This window comes from Gossypium raimondii, chromosome 12 (assembly GCF_025698545.1).
Source record: "Gossypium raimondii isolate GPD5lz chromosome 12, ASM2569854v1, whole genome shotgun sequence".
Lineage (NCBI taxonomy): Eukaryota > Viridiplantae > Streptophyta > Magnoliopsida > Malvales > Malvaceae > Gossypium > Gossypium raimondii.
In genome coordinates this window covers 44,505,696-44,523,987 of record NC_068576.1, presented here as the reverse complement: position 1 = coordinate 44,523,987, position 18,292 = coordinate 44,505,696, and the positions used below count along the sequence as shown (strand labels likewise).

General features: G+C 35.9%; 1 protein-coding gene across 3 annotated transcripts; it reads left to right on the top strand.

Annotated features, from left to right (window-relative positions):
* Positions 1-793: 793 nt before the first annotated feature.
* Positions 794-15,624, top strand: LOC105764377 (protein VAC14 homolog). 3 transcript variants are annotated; one of them, XM_052625373.1, is made up of 20 exons: positions 795-1,146; positions 1,249-1,362; positions 1,476-1,541; positions 4,117-4,279; positions 4,366-4,421; positions 4,514-4,542; positions 4,657-4,799; positions 4,887-4,981; positions 5,204-5,290; positions 5,496-5,603; positions 5,737-5,828; positions 6,029-6,110; positions 6,850-6,915; positions 12,612-12,727; positions 12,888-13,008; positions 13,204-13,365; positions 13,485-13,613; positions 13,997-14,065; positions 14,315-14,605; positions 15,047-15,624. In XM_052625373.1, the coding sequence occupies exons 1-20, from the start codon at positions 1,057-1,059 to the stop codon at positions 15,143-15,145; spliced, it is 2,178 nt and encodes a 725-aa protein (XP_052481333.1). In that variant the 5' UTR covers positions 795-1,056; the 3' UTR covers positions 15,146-15,624. The 3 variants fall into 3 exon arrangements, with proteins under 3 accessions (XP_052481334.1, XP_052481333.1, XP_012438371.1); XM_012582917.2 differs by having other exon boundaries at positions 796-1,146; positions 4,117-4,206; positions 4,302-4,421; XM_052625374.1 differs by lacking the exon at positions 6,850-6,915 and having other exon boundaries at positions 794-1,146.
* The last annotated feature ends 2,668 nt before the right edge of the window (positions 15,625-18,292 follow it).

The window sequence follows — 18,292 nt, the reverse complement described above, 5'->3', positions numbered from 1 at the left end:
ATCACCTTCGAAACTCCTCTATACCAAACTTTCGAAAGCAATTGATCATCCATTCAAAAAACGAGTTACCTTCAACATCTTGGACTTTATAAGAGAAAGACGGGAGGTTTCGAACTTTAGTCAATTCAGCACAAGAGCAAAGCACATGCAAGATAGATTCATTGTTGTCTCGACAAATACAACATAAGAAGGGTGCCGAAATTCTCCTTTGAACCAAAGTTTTTCTCACTGGAAGGTTGTTGTTACCCGCTCTCCAAAGCAACATTTTGATCCTTAATGGTAACAAAGAAAAAAAAATCTAGAAAAAAAACTAAATTGCACAATATGTAAATGTTGAGAGTTAAATTTTTTAGAATCAAAATTAAATTAGCATAATATATAAATGTTAAATGTTAAAATTACTGTTATATCAATTTTAAAAGTTGCCATCATTAGCTAACTAGTGACCAAAAAAACAAAATTAGATTGTTAGGTGACCATTTTGTAATTTTTCATAATTAAAAAATCGAAAATAAATTACTAATAGCATATTTAATTTACCAACAAAATATTGATGGTTGGGCTGGAAATTGATTTTTGTATTACACAGATTTAATTTACAGATAATTAATCATTGGTAGATGAGTAACGTCTTTTTCTCTAGCACCATGAAATTTCACTTATACCCTTGACTTAGAGTCTTAGACTTGCCTTGCTGCAAAGACTGCACACGAATAATTTGGTCATTTGACTTTAGCCCAACGCTCTTTATCGTTTTCTCCAAACATTTTTATTACACTCACAACACAAAAACATCACTATCCAAATCCCGGAGAAATTTCTGTTCTTTTCTTCCAAATTTTAACTTTAATGGTACAGAAGAAAGAAAATAAAAAATCCTATCTCCTTTTCTTTTGTATGAATATTAAAGAAATTTTAATTCGTTTCTACTCAGTTTTTACAAGATCTAACTTGAAAAGATGATGAAACAAATTTGATTTAATCGAGTAATTATCTTTAGTTTATGCTTTTCTTCTTCTTTCCTTTTTTTTTTGAACTTTAAAAGAATAATCTAGTATGGCCGACGCGCTCTCCGTGATTCCCGCCTCCGTTCTGCGTAATCTATCCGACAAGCTGTATGAGAAGCGGAAGAATGCGGCCCTTGAGGTTCTTCTTTTGCTTTTGTATTATTTTCCATGTAATTCAGTTTCTATCTTGCTTTTTGAATGACTGAACTGCTCAACTGTTTGATATCATGATTTTGTGTAGTTTGAAGGAATTGTGAAACAGCTAGCGTCGTCCGGAGATCACGAGAAGATATCGCTCGTGATCAACTTGTTGACCACTGAATTTGTTTACTCACCACATGCCAATCACCGTAAGGTTGGTTGACTATGAATATTTTCCAGAATTTTGAAATTTTTTATGAGATTTTGTATCTATTTATTTTAAAATTCGGGTTGGCTTTGTTCAATTTTGGTGTTGTGTTTATGTAGGGAGGATTGATAGGTTTAGCTGCTGCCACTGTGGGGTTGACTTCCGAAGCTGCCCAACATCTTGAGGCAAGGATAAATTTGCCTTTAATTAGCTTTCTATTAGCACATTTTATTCTTATTAGAAAACCGTTGAATAATGTTTGCCATGGCATTGTTATTTGAGAACAAAGAATTTGCTATTTCGGGTTTAACGATTTTGTTCTATGATTGTAATTATTTTTGGGGGGTTGTTATTACGTGGGTATAGTGTTTGTTTATTATTAAGAAGGCAACTGTTGTTGATTTTCCTTGGTAGTTATTACTTGGGTATAGTGGTGCTATGTTACTTGGACTAGAGTGTGAGTGTCGAATACAAGTATGTATCCGACATGGATAAGGTTAGACTTTTCTAGGTTTTTCCATAAGGATCCTTACAGGTTATATCTCCATATTCATGTGCTGGACATGAGTGCCGGACATGGGTTCTTAAAGAAAAATGAAGTCCAAACAAAATAGCTTTTGTGATCTCTAGTAGGCAGTTATAGAGACATCTACATGACATGGGAAATCAGGATTTTTTTAATTTTTAATTTTTTATGAAATTTTAATAGGATATAAATAATCGTATTCTTACTAACTTGGTTGAACCGTTTCTAGTATTCCCCCGGGCTGCTTTGTCGTACAAATATTATTTGGAATACTTGCATGATGTTATTATAAGCTTAGCCTCATCCTATTTGTCATATAAATTGTAGAAATCAGCTTATATGATACTTTGATCACTTTAGTTCTTCTCTAACCCCTTGCTTTTGTTCCACATTTGTCAATGTGAGAGGCACTATATCCCTCCTTATAACATATGTTAGAACAATGGAAGATCAATGACCAACTGATCAAATCTGTAAGCCTATAAATGCTTCATATGTTTCAGACATGGGCATACGAGCCCTACTACTTTTCTAGTTCTAATAACTTCAAGCTTTCCTTTCCATGTCTGATTATTGAAAATAATTAGTGTTATGTACCACACCTATTAAAACGGGAAGTTATATAATGAGCTAGTGAGATCAAGGACAGTTTGGTCAATCTCTATTGTTCATTTGCAATGTTATGGAGATCATTGCTTGTCGAATCCTAGAAATTGAATGCCACAATAGCTCTTCTTGCACCTGGTATATCATCCAGAGAGGTGGAAATTGTCAAGAAAAGTGGTCCTATCATGTTCATGCATTAAAGATAAGTTTCTAACTATCTATATGAACTTTAATTATTTTAATTTGTTTAATATATAATTAGAACCTTACCCTCAAGCAGTATGTTCCTTTGGCTGAATTTTATGAAGCTTTAATTATTTTAGTCTTCCACTTCAAACATATGACTATTTAGGTTTCATGAAGTAAGGAAACAAGTTATAGCCAGGCAGCATTTTGATCTTGGTGTCCTGTATCCATTCCACTACTTGACATATAGCTTAATATTGTGGTTTAGAATTTATTATGAACTATTTCCATTCTGGTAATTGGTAATGCATTAGATGTATATATTATTTGTTTAATGTGCTTTCAGTTCTTTCTTCATTTCTTATTGAACTTTCATAACTTCTAAAAGAATTGGAAACACTTAAAGATTAAAGTAAACATCGATGCACATTTAATTGCTTAATCAGGGAAGTTCTTAAATCATTGTTGCTTCTGGTTTGACCTCTTACTCCTGAGGAAAGATCAGATACAAATATTGTTGGTTGTTTGTTGCTGTCCTAAACTCTGTTTCACTATTCACAGAGAAAGAGTAATTATAAAATTTTGATTAGAAAGTGTAGAGAATTTTACTTAATGGAATTTTATTCTATCTTAATAGTACAACTTTTACAGTCTCCATATATGCACAATTTCAATCTTTTTTTTGGGTTACAAAAAGAGGGCCAGGGCCCTAAGACGCTTCAAGAGGAACAAGACGTGGAAATGCAAGTATGCAACTCCTTCCATGTCTGCCTTCAAGAGGTTCCAGATATCCTGCAGGTGGATGCTCAAAGAAAACAAATCAAGCAAACAGCATTTAAACTCTCCCTTGCCATCCAATGAGCAACATTTTAACTAAGGAAACTTATCAATAACTAGTTATCTAAAATATTAAAAAACCAATCTGATATACACACTATTATCTGATATAAAGCCCACAAAAAACTAAACACTCATACACAGCAGTTCACTAGAACTCAAAACAGTCACACGCTCACACCATCTGACAGAAGGCTTCCAAGCCATTTAGTAGCCTGGTATTGGGACTGCATCTGCTGCTTGATTTTTGTTATGTGCCCGCCTTTGTATCTTGGCTTGGGTGGTAGGTGATTTGTTTTGTCTCCTTAGTTTTAGTCTTGCGGGGGTAGAGAAGGTTAGTGCTAGGGTGGGGCAGGCTATCAGGGTTGAGACTTTATGTTCTTTCATGCAGTCAGAGGGGATGACCCTTGTTTCAAATATTATTCTTTCACTAGTAGAATATAATGTAAAATGGGAAAACTGTTACCTGCTGTTATGTTGGACATAGAGATTACTTTTTTCCTATGTTGTAAAAAGTGTTTTTTCCCCCAGTTGTTTATTTTGTTAAAATCTATTTCTTTCATATATAATTGAGTAATTAATTTGCTTTTGATGAAATATGCCAGCAAATTGTGCAACCAGTACTTAATTCTTTCTCTGACCAAGACAGCAGAGTTCGCTATTATGCATGTGAAGCTCTATATAACATTGCAAAGGTGAAAGGAGATTGGTTTGCTTATGACCCTTTTTCTTTGTCGCTTCTTGTTTTCATGACTAATAGTGGACACGGTACGTTGTTTCTACCATACAGATTGTTCGAGGAGATTTTATCATATTCTTTAATCAGATATTTGATGCTTTATGCAAGCTTTCAGCTGATTCAGATGGCAACGTACAGAGTGCTGCTCACCTTTTAGATAGGCTTGTGAAGGTTAATAGTTGCTCCCTCAACTAATTGTTGGCATCTTGGTAATCATGTGAAATATGGAATTTATTGCTCTTCTTTTTTACCATGTGAAACAGGATATTGTTACTGAAAGTGACCAGTTCAGGTGTGCTTTATTCCTTTCCAATATCAGCCCATGAATCTTATTATTTAGAGGCCTTGTTTAGAATTTTCTGGGAACCATCTTTATAATGTTATTATATGGTTGCTTTATCTTCAGTATTGAAGAATTTATCCCATTGTTGAGAGAGCGCATGAATGTCCTGAATCCTTATGTTCGTCAGTTTTTGGTTGGATGGATAACTGTACTGGATAGTGTTCCAGATATTGACATGTTGGGTTTCCTTCCTGATTTTCTTGATGGTAATAAAGTTTTGGTCTTTTTTAAGCGAATGTTCTACTTCTCTACAGTAAGTGATTTTTAATTAATTAGTTCTTGATAACTTTCAGGTTTATTTAATATGTTAAGTGATTCTAGTCATGAAATACGGCAACAAGCTGATTCAGCACTTTCAGAGTTTCTTCAAGAGATTAAAAACTCCCCAGTAAGATTCTACTGTCTTGTCTTTGATTGATGGATTGGCTCCTTGGCCACTTATCTTAAAGCTTGTCAGCATCTTTATGGGAATCACATGATTGATACCTCAGACTTTTAGTAAAAAAGTTGTGGCTTTATTAATGTGCAAACTTACCAACAGTATTTCTCATAAAAAGAAAATCTTTTGTTCATTTGTAATTTTCTGACTCGAGCAGTGCTACTCTTGAAGTCTGTAGATTATAGTCGCATGGCTGAAATACTGGTGCAACGGGCAGCTTCTCCTGATGAATTCACTCGGTTAACAGCTATAACTTGGGTAAGATGAATATGATTTTTTGTAGCCACAGAAAGGGAACATTTTAAAGTAGAAATCGGGAAAAGAATCTTGGTCATGGATTCTTCCCCTTGTCAATGTGTTTGTCTATCCTATGATATTCTTAAATTTTCATTCTGTTCATATATTGATTATTTCATCTGGTATTTTTACTTTATAGAAATTTGAAATTTTCCCCATTGTACAGATAAATGAGTTTGTAAAGCTTGGTAGAGACCAGCTTGTTCCTTACTATGCTGACATACTGGGAGCCATTCTTCCCTGCATATCTGATAAAGAAGAGAAAATTAGAGTAGTAAGTTTAGTTTATCTCGTCTGCTGTCTCCTTAATCTACTTTAAAAAACTATCTGCAATGTCTTTCAAAATTTGTGTGGAGTTCTTTCCTTTGTATTCATTTTTTGCGTTTGATTTCATTTTCTTGTATTAGGTCGCTCATGAAACCAATGAGGAGCTTCGTGCAATCAAGGCTGATCCAGCAGAAACTTTTGATGTGGGTGCCATTCTCTCCATCACAAGGAGGTGTAGTTTTTGTTCCCCGGAAAAAGTTATAGGTTTGAAATGTTACTAGCAGTTTGCACTTTTATGGGGGATATATAGCTCTTCTGTATCTTGAAGGTTGAAGAGCTATACAAAAGTGTTTAAAATGGTGACTTATTTGACCCCTGAAATGATCACTTAAAATGATTTTGTACTAATTACTATTTTTTTTTACTGGTCAGGCAACTTGATAGTGAGTGGGAGGCCACTAGAATTGAAGCATTGCACTGGATATCAACCCTTTTAAATAGACATCGTGCTGAGGTGAGAGGGCAATTATCTGTGAGCTTAATGCCGGTTTTGCTCGTATTTTCTCATGTTTTAATGATTAGAATCATCATAATGATCTTACTTGCATAACAACTTCATTGAAGTCCCATTTTTGTGTTAGTGTTGAAGTATCTAAACACTCAATAAATCTTATCTTTTAAAATTATACCTGATAGGGTTTCTGACTTTAATGTTTATGTTCCTTTCCACCATTATTATCATTTTGAAGTTTCAAGGAGTTTCTATCTCTAACATATGCATTGGCAGTTGAAGATTTGTTAAGTACTAGTAATAATTCTCATTACTAAAGATGATGGTTATTAAGTTACTGCTAGATGCAAAGTACAAAAGGTCTCGATCTAGATTCCACCTAACCTTTTTATTCTGAAATAAAATGGTCAACAATGTCGGCTTGATGGATGCCAAAATCAATCGTTCTTGACTTATTATTTGGATACATGGATATTCTTAGTATTTATCTCACTAAATGTCCTCGTTGACATCTCTTTGAAATATTTTAGCACTTTTGGTGGAAGCACATCTGATGCTGCATGCTTGAAATCTTTTCATGCTTGTAGAAAGACCACATTCCCTGTTTAAGGGCATAATAGTTTCAACAAAAACCGAGACAAAAAGTGTATAGCCTTATGTAAAATTTGTTATTTCAATGGTAGATTCATCAATTGAACTGTTGCTCCAATATAGGCAATGTTTAATGTTTCACCTGAAACAGGTCTTATGTTTTCTAAATGACATATTTGACACCCTTTTGAAAGCTCTATCAGACTCTTCTGATGAGGTAAATTTCTGCTTCTTCTTGTGTATTTCCTAATTAATTGTTCCATTAAGGTTTTTCTTTTTGTTTTACTTTTTAATTATTAATTATTTTTTCTTATATTATCTATCACTGTAATTACAATAGGGTGTGCCTATATGTATTATTTTTGTTTTTGGATGGAACTGTTATTGAAACTCAGCTGACAGTTGATAAACGTCAGAAATCGAAGCAAGAAAAGATGGAGAAAAGAAGGGAAAATTTTGGAGAAGATGAGAGAATACTGAAATATTTCTTCTGATTTTCGATAACTGCCTCCCATGCAGTACATGCAATTTTAAAGAAAATAACAAACCCATGACGTGGCACATTTCAGTTATGACCAAAACGCACCATTCTACTAATTCCCAAACTCCCCGTTTTAATTAAACTATTTTAACTAATTCCTTCCTGCTAACATTTTGACTCGTAACAATATTCCCTCCCACAAACACATCCTTGACCTCAAGGATAAAATTGAGGAAATTTGGACTGAATTGTAGTAAGTGGTTCCCATGTCACATCCTCCGGAAACGAATTAACCCATTCGACTAACACTTCCGTCACAGCTTGGTTTCCTCGCTTGACTATTCTTCTGTCTAAAATGCGGATTGGTTCTTTTGGCAAAGCACCGTGATCATCCACCAGAGGTAATTGAGCTTGAGTTGGGGCCGAACCCATGTGTTTCTTCAATTGAGAAACATGAAACATAGGGTGGATCCGAGAATTTTGCGGAAGTTGAAGAGTATAAGCTTCTGCTCCTACCTTCCCAATAACCGGAAAAGGTCCATAGTACCTTGGAGACAGTTTCTGATTAATGACCCTTCGAAGAGACTGCTGTCTGTAAGGTTGCAACCTTAAGTAGACCAAGTCGCCAATTTGAAAGCTCCTTTCCGAACGGTGTTTATCAGCAAAATGTTTCATACGAGCCTGAGCCTTCTTTAGACAGAAGTGAAGCAACTTCCTTGCGGCCTCATGAGCTTGTAGGCTGCGATCCACAACGGCTACAGAAGAGGCACCAGCTAGATAAGGCATGTGTGTCGGCGGAGGTTGGCCATACAGAGCCTCGTACGGGGTGAGCTGGATCGAAGAATGGAACGAGGAATTATACCACCATTCAGCAAGTGGTAACCAATGGGACCATTGAGCAGGTGTTTCCCCTGTCATACAACGCAAATAGTTTTCAAGACACCGATTCAGAACCTCAGTCTGGCCATCCGTTTAAGGGTGGTATGCTGTTGATAAGAGAAGCCTAGTCCCCGATTGTCGAAAAAGCTCTTGCCAAAAACTACTGACAAAAATTTTGTCTTTGTCCGATATGATAGACTCAAGCATGCCATGGAGTTTATAGATATGAGTCAGATATTCACCAGCTACATCTTTGGCCGTGTAAGGATGAGACAATGCTATAAAATGACCATATTTAGTGAGGTGATCTACCACCACTAAAATAGAATTCTTTCTGTTTGAAGATGGTAATCCTTCAATGAAGTCCATACTGATCACCGACCAGGGTCGATCCGGAATGGGTAACGGCTGTAACAACCCAGGAGAAGCTACTGTTTCACTTTTGCATTTTTTACAAACAACACATTCCTGAATCCATTTCTTAACATCAGTAGTAAGACCCTTCCAAGACAGTAGACTTGAAAGTCGTTTCCTAGTGACATGCACCCCTGAGTGACCGCCTATCGCACTGTCATGAAAATGGGAGAACAGCTCCTGACGCAAATGTGGAACCTGTCCCACCACAATCTTCCCTCTTTTGAGTAAAAACCGACCGTCCCAAGAGTATTTGTGGTCCTGGCCCGGAAGCTGTTGAAGATTCTGAATAATCTTCTTTAATTTGTCATCCCCAGTATATGATTGTTGCACTTGCTCTAAGAGACTCGAAATAATCGAGCTAGTCGAAAGCTGATAGTGATGGCAATGTTCTAGTTGGGGTTGACGAGACAGAGCATCCGCCACCCTGTTGTTTACTCCCCTCCTGTATAAAACCTCAAAATCATAGCCTAGCATTTTAGCCACCCAACGCTGCTGAAACGGGGTAATTGCCACTTGATCTGACAAGAACCATAAACTCTGATGATCCGTTCGAATTTTAAAGTGTCGGCCAACCAAATAAGTGTGCCACTTCCGAACTGCTAACAGAGGCGCTAGCATCTCTTTCTCATAAATTGATAAGGCCTGATGACGCACACCAAGAGTCTTGCTAAAGAAGGCTATAAGTCTACCTTGCTGCTGTAGAACCGCTCCAATGCCAAACCCACTTGCATCTGTATCAACTGTAAATTCCATCTGAAAATTAGGGAGCATCAACAAAGGTGCAAAGCTAAAGGCTCGTTTAGGTGTTAGAAAAGCCTCTGTGGCCTGTTCTGACCAACCCCACCCATTCTTTTTCAACAAATCGGTTAAAGGCCTAGCAATCACACTGTAACCCTTAATGAATCTCCTGTAATAGCCCGTGAGACCAAGAAAGCTGTGCAACTCCTTTACTGTTTGAGGAATAGGCCATGAAGATAAGCATTTGATCTTAGTAGGGTCCATAGAAACGGTGCCCGCATGCAAAATATGTCCCAAATAGTGGATTTGAGGTGACCCAAAACAACATTTTGTCTTCTTAGCATATAACTGTTGTTCTCTGAGAATGAGAAGAATTGTCCTCAAGTGTTGCAAATGCTCTGTCCAAGAAGTTGAATACACAAGAATATCGTCAAAAAAAACTAACACGAATCTCCGCAACCATGGCTTAAAAATTGAGTTCATGAGAGCTTGAAAACTAGATGAGGCATTAGTGAGGCCAAAGGGCATCACGAGGAACTTATAATGCCCCTCGTGTGTTCGAAATGCGGTTTTGTGCATATCAGGTTCCCACATGCGAATTTGGTGATATCCCGACCTCAAATCCAACTTAGAAAAGACTCTAGCATCCCCCAACTCATCCAATAACTCTTCAATGACAGGAATAGGGAACTTATCCTTAATTGTATGCTGATTAAGTTGCCTATAGTCTACGCATAGCCGCCAACTCCCATCCTTCTTCTTAACCATAACAATCGGAGAAGCAAAAGAGCTTGTACTGTCGCGAATTATTCCAGTTTGAAGCATCTCCTGAATTAGCTTCTCCATTTCGGTCTTCTGAAATGCTGGATAACGATAGGGTCGCATTTTAATCACGGTCCTTTCATCCTTTAAGGGAATTTTATGGTCATGTACCCTTCGAAGAGGTAACCCCTTTGGAACCTGGAAAATGTCATCTAATTCCACCAACAACGTTTGAAGTTGGTCCTCAGGATCCTCGACCCCCTTGGACGAGAGCTTTATTTGCTCAGGTGAACTCAATACTGCTGTATAGGGTCCCAACGACTGCCCCATCATTGCAAAACATTTTGGATCACTGTTGCCAACTGCTAGTGACCCAAGAATAATTACTTGAATAGAACAGGATCTCCCATTTAAGTGGAACTGCATAGTCAAAGAATTAAAATTCCATATGATATCTCCTAGTGCCAGTAACCACTGCACCCCCAGCACTATGTCGCAATCTTTCAATGATAAAACCATGAAGTCAGTCTCAAACTTGTGATCTTGCACCTCCCATCTGACTCTTTACACAGTCCCCTAGTGAATAAGCAACTACCATTTGCTACCGATACTCTTAATTGCTCCTGGCTTATCACTGGTAAGGACAGTCTATTGACCAATTTCGTGCCAATAAAATTATGAGTACTCCCAGAATCAACTAAGATAATAGCCCAGCATGACCCCAATCGAGCAGCCACTCTCATAGTATTGTGCCTTTGAAGACCTGTCAACGCATGCAACGAAATAGCAGGAGATTTGGGTCCCTCTTCTTCATTACCATTCTCTTCCAACTTTTCAAAACACTCCAGAAATTCCTCAGTTTCACTATCAGAAAAAGGCTCCAATAAAAATTGATACAATTGAGACTTCATACACTTATGCCCCGCATGATATTTAGCTGCACACCAAAAATAGAGCCCTTTTTGTTTTCTCTCAGCCATCAATGCTGGAGATATGGTTTTGGACCCTGACTTGCTGGATGATATATTATTGACAGATTGTTTATCCGAAACAGTCCTGGTAAAAGAGGAAGAGTACCTTCAGACGATCTATGTGGTGGGTAAGGTTCTAGGTGAACTAACTCCCATTGCTATAGGTCCCTTCCCAGAATAAGAGATAAGCACTTCTATTTTTCTGGCCAATTGAAAAGCTTCCAACAATGTAGAAGGTTCAAACAAATCCAAGTAATGACCTATTTCAGCCTTCAGATTGCTGATAAAAATACTAAGAGCATAGGTCTCAGGGAGATGCAATTGATTCAGTAACGCCACAAACATATCCTGATATTACTCAACCGTACCTTGTTGCTTCAAGTTGACCAGCTCCCTCATCGGATTCCCGAACTGCCCAAAACCGAAACGATCTTGCAAGCTCTTCAAGTACACAGGCCACGATAGCATGTGCAAGCCTCCACTTCTTTGAGAATAAAAATGATGCCATTCAAGTGCACGCCCCTCCAGATTCAACATTACCAGACGAACCTTATTAGCATTTGGTGTACCTTCTGCCTCAAAGTATTGTTCCAGTTTAGTCCACCATCCCTTGAAATCAGTATCATCAAACTTGGGGCATTCTAACCTGCTACATTTCCCCGAAACTCCTGATGCAAGTACTGCATGGGTTTGTTATTTTCTTTAAAATTGCATGTACTGCATGGGAGGCAGTTATCGAAAATCAGAAGAAATATTTCAGTATTCTCTCATCTTCTCCAAAATTTTCCCCTCTTATCTCCATCTTTTCTTGCTTCGATTTCTGACGTTTATCAACAGTATACTTATAGTCATCTTATCAAGAACCTAGAAAGAGTCTTGCTATTTTAAGAGTTTTTTCTCCTCCTCCATTCTCTCTTTCTTCCTTTTCTTTTGGAAGGGATTGGGGATTAAAGATGACTATAAGTATATGTATTATTTTTGTTTTTGGATGGAACTGTTATTGAAACTCAGCTGATGATATACTTATAGTCATCTTCTCAAGAACCTAGAAAGAGTCTTGCTATTTTAAGAGTTTTTTCTCCTCACCATTCTCCCTTTCTTTTCTTTTGGAAGGGATTGGGGGTTAAGGATGGGTGTAGAATAAGTCTATGGTGTTGTCAAAAATTGGACCTATAAAACTTTTCCATTTTAATCCCCTCTTGACGGTATTCCAAAATTTGTACCAGTTACTACTGACTGAGTCCATATTTTCTTTTCTTTTCTGTAATCTTCCGTCATTTGTAACTGCACTTTTATGTCAACAATTGCTCCCCTTCTCTTGTAGCTTGTCACTGGTTCTTTTGTCCTTTTATTAGACTGTATATATGATAGTTAAACAATCTTAGGACGTTTTTTTCTTTGGAATGTATTGGTACATCTTAGACATTACTAGTCCATGCTTCTTTTGTCATGCATGTTGTGTTGGAATGTATATAATATAGCCTCTGATCTTCCTCTAAAATACATTTTATTTGTCATAAAATTGAAATCTAATCTGTTCATATTTTTTATGATTTTTTGAGCCTGAACTATATAACATGTTTTGTCTCTTTATTAATGTGTGTTAACCTAGGTGCTCTTGCTTGTATATACTAATTTATCTTGCAATTTGGATTTTTCTGCCAGGTGGTGCTCCTGGTTCTGGACATCCATGCATGCATAGCACAAGATCCCCTAAACTTCCGCCAGCTTGTTGTTTTTCTGGTGCATAATTTCCGGGTTGATCATTCTCTTCTAGAGAGGTGATTCTAGGCCCCTCAAGCCCCAGTATTTTTATTTGAAATTTGTTATTATTATGAATTGTTTTGTTCAGTTGAACACTCATGTAGGCTACTTGGCCAACTTGCTATGTTTGTTGTATCTATATACATGCCTCTTATTTATGATTCTCTTGCTTTTTAGGCGTGGTGCTTTGATAATCCGTAGACTTTGTGTTCTCTTGGATGCTGAAAGAGTCTACCGCGAGCTATCCACCATACTAGAGGGAGAAGCAGACCTGGATTTTGCCTGTATTATGGTTCAGGTTCTGTTATGTACCTAAGAATTCAACTAAAGTAATAATGCTCTTTGGTTAAAGTAATAAGAATGGAGCAACTCCGTAACTTCAAATATTTGATAGGCATGATGTTATTGTCAAACTTAAAGTAGTATTTTCTGGTCTTTTAGTGTAATGGTATTTCCATCGAGTCTCAAATTAGATTTTTGTCTTGTGTTTCAGGCTTTGAATTTAATTCTACTCACTTCTTCTGAGCTGTCTGAGCTTCGTGGACTTTTGAAACAGTCACTGGTTAATGCTGCTGGAAAAGATTTGTTTGTTTCTTTGTATGCTTCATGGTGCCATTCACCCATGGCAATCATAAGTCTTTGTTTATTAGCTCAGGTACGAATCTATAAATCCTTTAAATGGCTAGCCAGTCTCTCTCTTTTGGGCTGAGGGAAGAGATTTGGAATTGCAGTGTAGTTTCGTGGTTGTTAACTTGGTGTTTATTTGGTTGATAGATGTACCAGCATGCAAGTGCTGTGACTCAATCCCTGGTCAAGGAAGATATTAATGCCAAATTCTTGGTCCAGCTTGATAAATTGATTCGCTTACTTGAAACTCCAATCTTTGCTTATATCAGATTGCAGGTGCTTATATAGATGCAATCTATTTTCCTTGCAATCTTGTAATTTTCATAGTTTTAACATGCTTGATCTTTAAGCTCTCTATGTTTAGTTTTTGGTTACTTATGATATTTGCTTTTACTTCAGCAAGTCTTCAGGCAATATTCTTTTAATTATGACTTTTTTGTCTACATATATTTTTTCTCTGATGACAAGCATTAGTAGTAGCTTCGACATTGATAGGGTCATGCATTCAGCATATTAGAGACTGGTCACCATAGTTGTCACTATAGTTGCATTTTTCTTGTAAGTAATTGGTTTATTTCTATTTTCCTTGTTTTCTTTTGAATTTAGAAGATCTGTCGTGTATCTGATCCTCGTTTTTTTTTCCCTCTTCTGATTTCCAGCTTCTTGAACCAGGAAGATATATATGGTTGCTGAAAGCATTATATGGTCTTCTAATGCTACTTCCACAGGTACGTCAGTGCTAGTTTCGCTTCAAGTCACCCCTCAACCAAACCAATGAAAAAAAAATGTAATGTCAGGTGCAAACTTGATCTCATCAAAACGGATCAAAAATTTCTTTTACTCCAGTGTTGGGTATGGGTGATTGGTTTCATGGCTACTTATCTCATGTGTGTTTGATTCTGTCACTGATTGGCACCTAATCATTGTGCATTAGTTTTTCCTTGTTAAATTATACTGACCTTTTAATTTAACTGCAGAAAAGTTCTGCCTTCACGAGATTGCGAACACGTTTAAAAACTGTGCCACTGTGCTCATTCAATGGCGACCAACTCAAACGAGCATCATCAGGCAATCCATACTCCCAAATTTTATGTCACAGTGGATCACAAATCAGCGAGGATGGTGACATAACCCAAGATAATGGGAATTTACAGAATGGAATTAATTTTGGTTCAAGGCTACAACAGTTCGAGCAAATGCAGCGACAGCACCGTATGCTTGCAAAATCACAAGCGCAATCACGAATCAGTTCTGCTTCATTATCAAAGGTGTGTGTGCTACTTGTTGTGTTTCCATTTTTCAGGCATCGGTATTTTGATAACTGTGTTAGACATGTGGCACTATGTCTCAATTGGGTTAAGAGTGGAATACCTGCAAATTAGAACATACAATTGTATGTTAGGGGGAGTTTGAAAATAAGACCTCTCCTATAAGAAGAGTTTGGTTCAAACACTAATTATGCTTTATGTTGCCATTTTTAACCTTTGTTTATCTTTCCTGTCTCATATGTTGCTCCGGCTCTTCATTTTTCTTTGGAATATTTATGTTTGACACCTATTCAGACAACGGTCCTCCAAATACAATGGAATACTTGGAAAAAAGTGATCATACCCGAGTAGAATACATGCCTGTATTGTATACTGATACCTGAGTCCAAATAATATAACCACTATATGAGAATCAACTTGCCATATCTCTACCGTGTGCAGGAGGAGCCAAAAGCAGAACCCTGGCGAATTCCAACATCAGAGGGAAACAGGCCTCTTTCAAGATCATCTAGGAGAGGTGTGGGGCAGTTTCAAATTTAGTTGTTGTCGTCATGTGCTGCCTGTTGATAGTTCAAGGTCAATTATACCCGGATCTCAAGATGCATGAGCTGCAGGTGAGATCCGGATCCCGTACACTGTAAAATTGTATATGATAGTAGTTAGTTTGTTTCTATTAAGCACTTAGAGGTCGGGATGGTGAAAGTTGGGGGGGGGGGGGGGTCAATATAAGCTTGGGTTTTTCTAAGCTAATTCCTTTTGCCCCCTTTGTTAACAGGATTTGACCATGTGGTTCTATTCTCATATTTTGATTGAAAACCACGTGGATTAGAGGGATATAATGAATGTAGAAAATGAAGCTTTTTGGTTTTTTTTTTTAGAATCTGTTTATCTTGTAAGGATCTTAATAGAGTTAAGGGATTAGGCTGAATCATGTACAAATTTATCTTTGGTGAAGGTATTGCATGCATTTAGTACCTATTGATCCATTTTAATTCAAATTTAATTTACTTCCTGACCCACTCCTCTTTTTTTCGTGTATGGTCTAACGGTTATGGTGATAGAACTTTTACATGCATATGGTAAAGTAGAATACCAATTCTTAAACTAAACTTCAGATTGCGTTGATCTTTGTACCTTAGATAAGAAGTAAAATAGTCTGCGCGCTAAATTTATGCCCATTTTATATACAAAGGTATAGTGACAAATTTAGTATATTTACATGTTCCTTTTTTTTTTTTTTGGTGTAAATTAACTCTCAACTTTTGATGTGAGATTTTTATCTGTTATAGCATTAAATAAGTTACCAACAAGTGTTGAGTGCAATGATAACGTACATTATTATATCAAGGGAGATGCAGGTTTGAATTTTGGAAATAATATTGTTTGGAGGGGGCAACCACAAACCTCGATCATAAATAGTGAAAGAAATATTATTTTTAAAAAATTTAAATTAAAAAAACTTAAATTTTTTAAAATTATTTTAGAAGTGCAAAACAAGTTTTATTTAGTGACGTTTCTAAAACTTTTAATAAAAGTAGCATAATATTTTATCATAAATAAGCACCCAAATAATTTTTTTTGAGTTTTCTAGTGATAATTAACTGGGCTTATTGATAACTTCTTAATCAAGGTAGATTCAACCCAAAATTGGATTGTTTCATGAAAAGTTCAAAATTTTAATAGTTTATTTCAAATGTATATTTTAAATTTTGATACATTTTAATTGAATCCTTAAACTATTAATATTGTATCAATTAACTTTTTTCATCAATCTAATACTAGTTCAAACATAAACAAATTTCTAATATCAATTTGGGTGTTAAATGGAAGTTCGGAACTAACATGGAATATGTTTAAACATGTTTATACTTATTACATTGATAATTTGAATATAATGGAAAAAAATAGTGGTTTTTGTATAAATGAAGGGAAATTTGCAAGATAAATTGTATAAAATAGTGCTTTGAACTGTAGCCACAGTTTCAACTACAAAATCAAAAGTGCTTAAACGTAAAGATGAACGCTAAGATTGTTTACGCAGTTTGACCATAGTCTACATCTGCGGGGCCTTGCCCAAAGTAATGATTCACTATTTGCAATTTAAGTCCTCACATTGGATTAACTCTCACCATTATACAAAGGTGATCATTCTCCCATTAAGCTTTTCACTCAAAAGCTTAGTTTTGCAATCTAAGAGACTCTCTTGATTACTTAAAATAATAATAATGCACACATAAAACGTTCCTAACTTGAACAAATTTTGCTCTCTATCCCTCGATTTTCAGTTAACTTAGACAAAATTTTAATTTATATGCTACTTAAGTTTTGTTTATATAAGAGTCATAGTCTAATCACTTTTCTATAAAATAAAGCTAAAAGTTAGCATAGGATAATCTTGACATAATTCAGTAAGAGTCCTGGTGTAAATCAATGTCTTCAAATATAGAAAGTGACTTTACTTGATTAGTAAGTAACCAAACTTGATCCATAAGTAACCAAAGTTGACCCACAAGTAACCAATCTTTAAGTCTTCAATTTTAACTCAATTGGTCTTCATGGTTTAGGCTTTAACTTGTCCAAATATCTTCAAAGCATAGTCTAATGTTTTTGTTCTAAAATTTGTCAACTCTGAAAATAGACAAGTACAACAATGAAACAGTGCCTCAAGTTGGGGCTACTATTCCAACCACAGAAACAATCATAAAATTTTTCCTTGCCTTTAAATGTGATATTTTTTAAAGCCAAATATAATTTTTTTTAAAGAAAAAACCAAAGATAGTGTTGTTGACATTTAAAGAGATTCTTTTTAACAAGTTATATCCAAGTTATTCATACAAAAAGTATAAAGAAGTTTAAAATTTAATCTATATATTTTAAATATACTCTATGGCTTATCCAAATTACCATTTAACATCTAAATTGATTAGGAACCTGGCTTAAGAACTTGATTAATATGATGCTTGATACGTGTCAAAAGTAAAATGTTTTAATCTCGTTCTTAATGCATTTTTGAATAGTTAATCAATGCAAAATGGTGAATTTTATGCTTCTAATCCTTTGAGTTCATGATTCTATACTTAGGAGAGTATTTGGGAGGAAAACGAGCAAAAATCGAACAATTGGAGTAGATTTTAGGAGCCACACGGGCTGGACACACGGTCTGTCACACAAGCGTATGCCAGACCGTGTGGATACGCGGAAAAATGCAATTTTTAGGTTTTTTGAGCATTCTAAGACCTATATACACCAAATATAAGAAGAGGGGAAAACAGTTGTCAGAGAATATTGAAGAAAACAACTCAGAAAACACCATTGAAGCCAACTCTGAAGCAGATTTCCACCAAGATTGGATATCTTCGTTTGATTTTTTTGAAGTTTATTATGAGTTTCTCTATTTCTTATGGTTATATTGTCTTTGAGATGTTTTTATTCACAATTATGAACTACTTTTCTAAATACTTAGGGGAGATGAACCCTATGATGAATTTTGTCTTCTGATTTCTGTTTTACACAGTAAATACTTGAATCTTGTTCTCAGTTATGTGTGCTTAATTCTTGATTTAATATTTATGGATTATTAATTCATGTTTGATGTGCTTAATTCAGAGGAGGAATAGACCCTATTTAAGAGTAGATCTAGCATAATTGAGTGGAGTTGCATGCAATCCTAGAAATAGGACAACATAA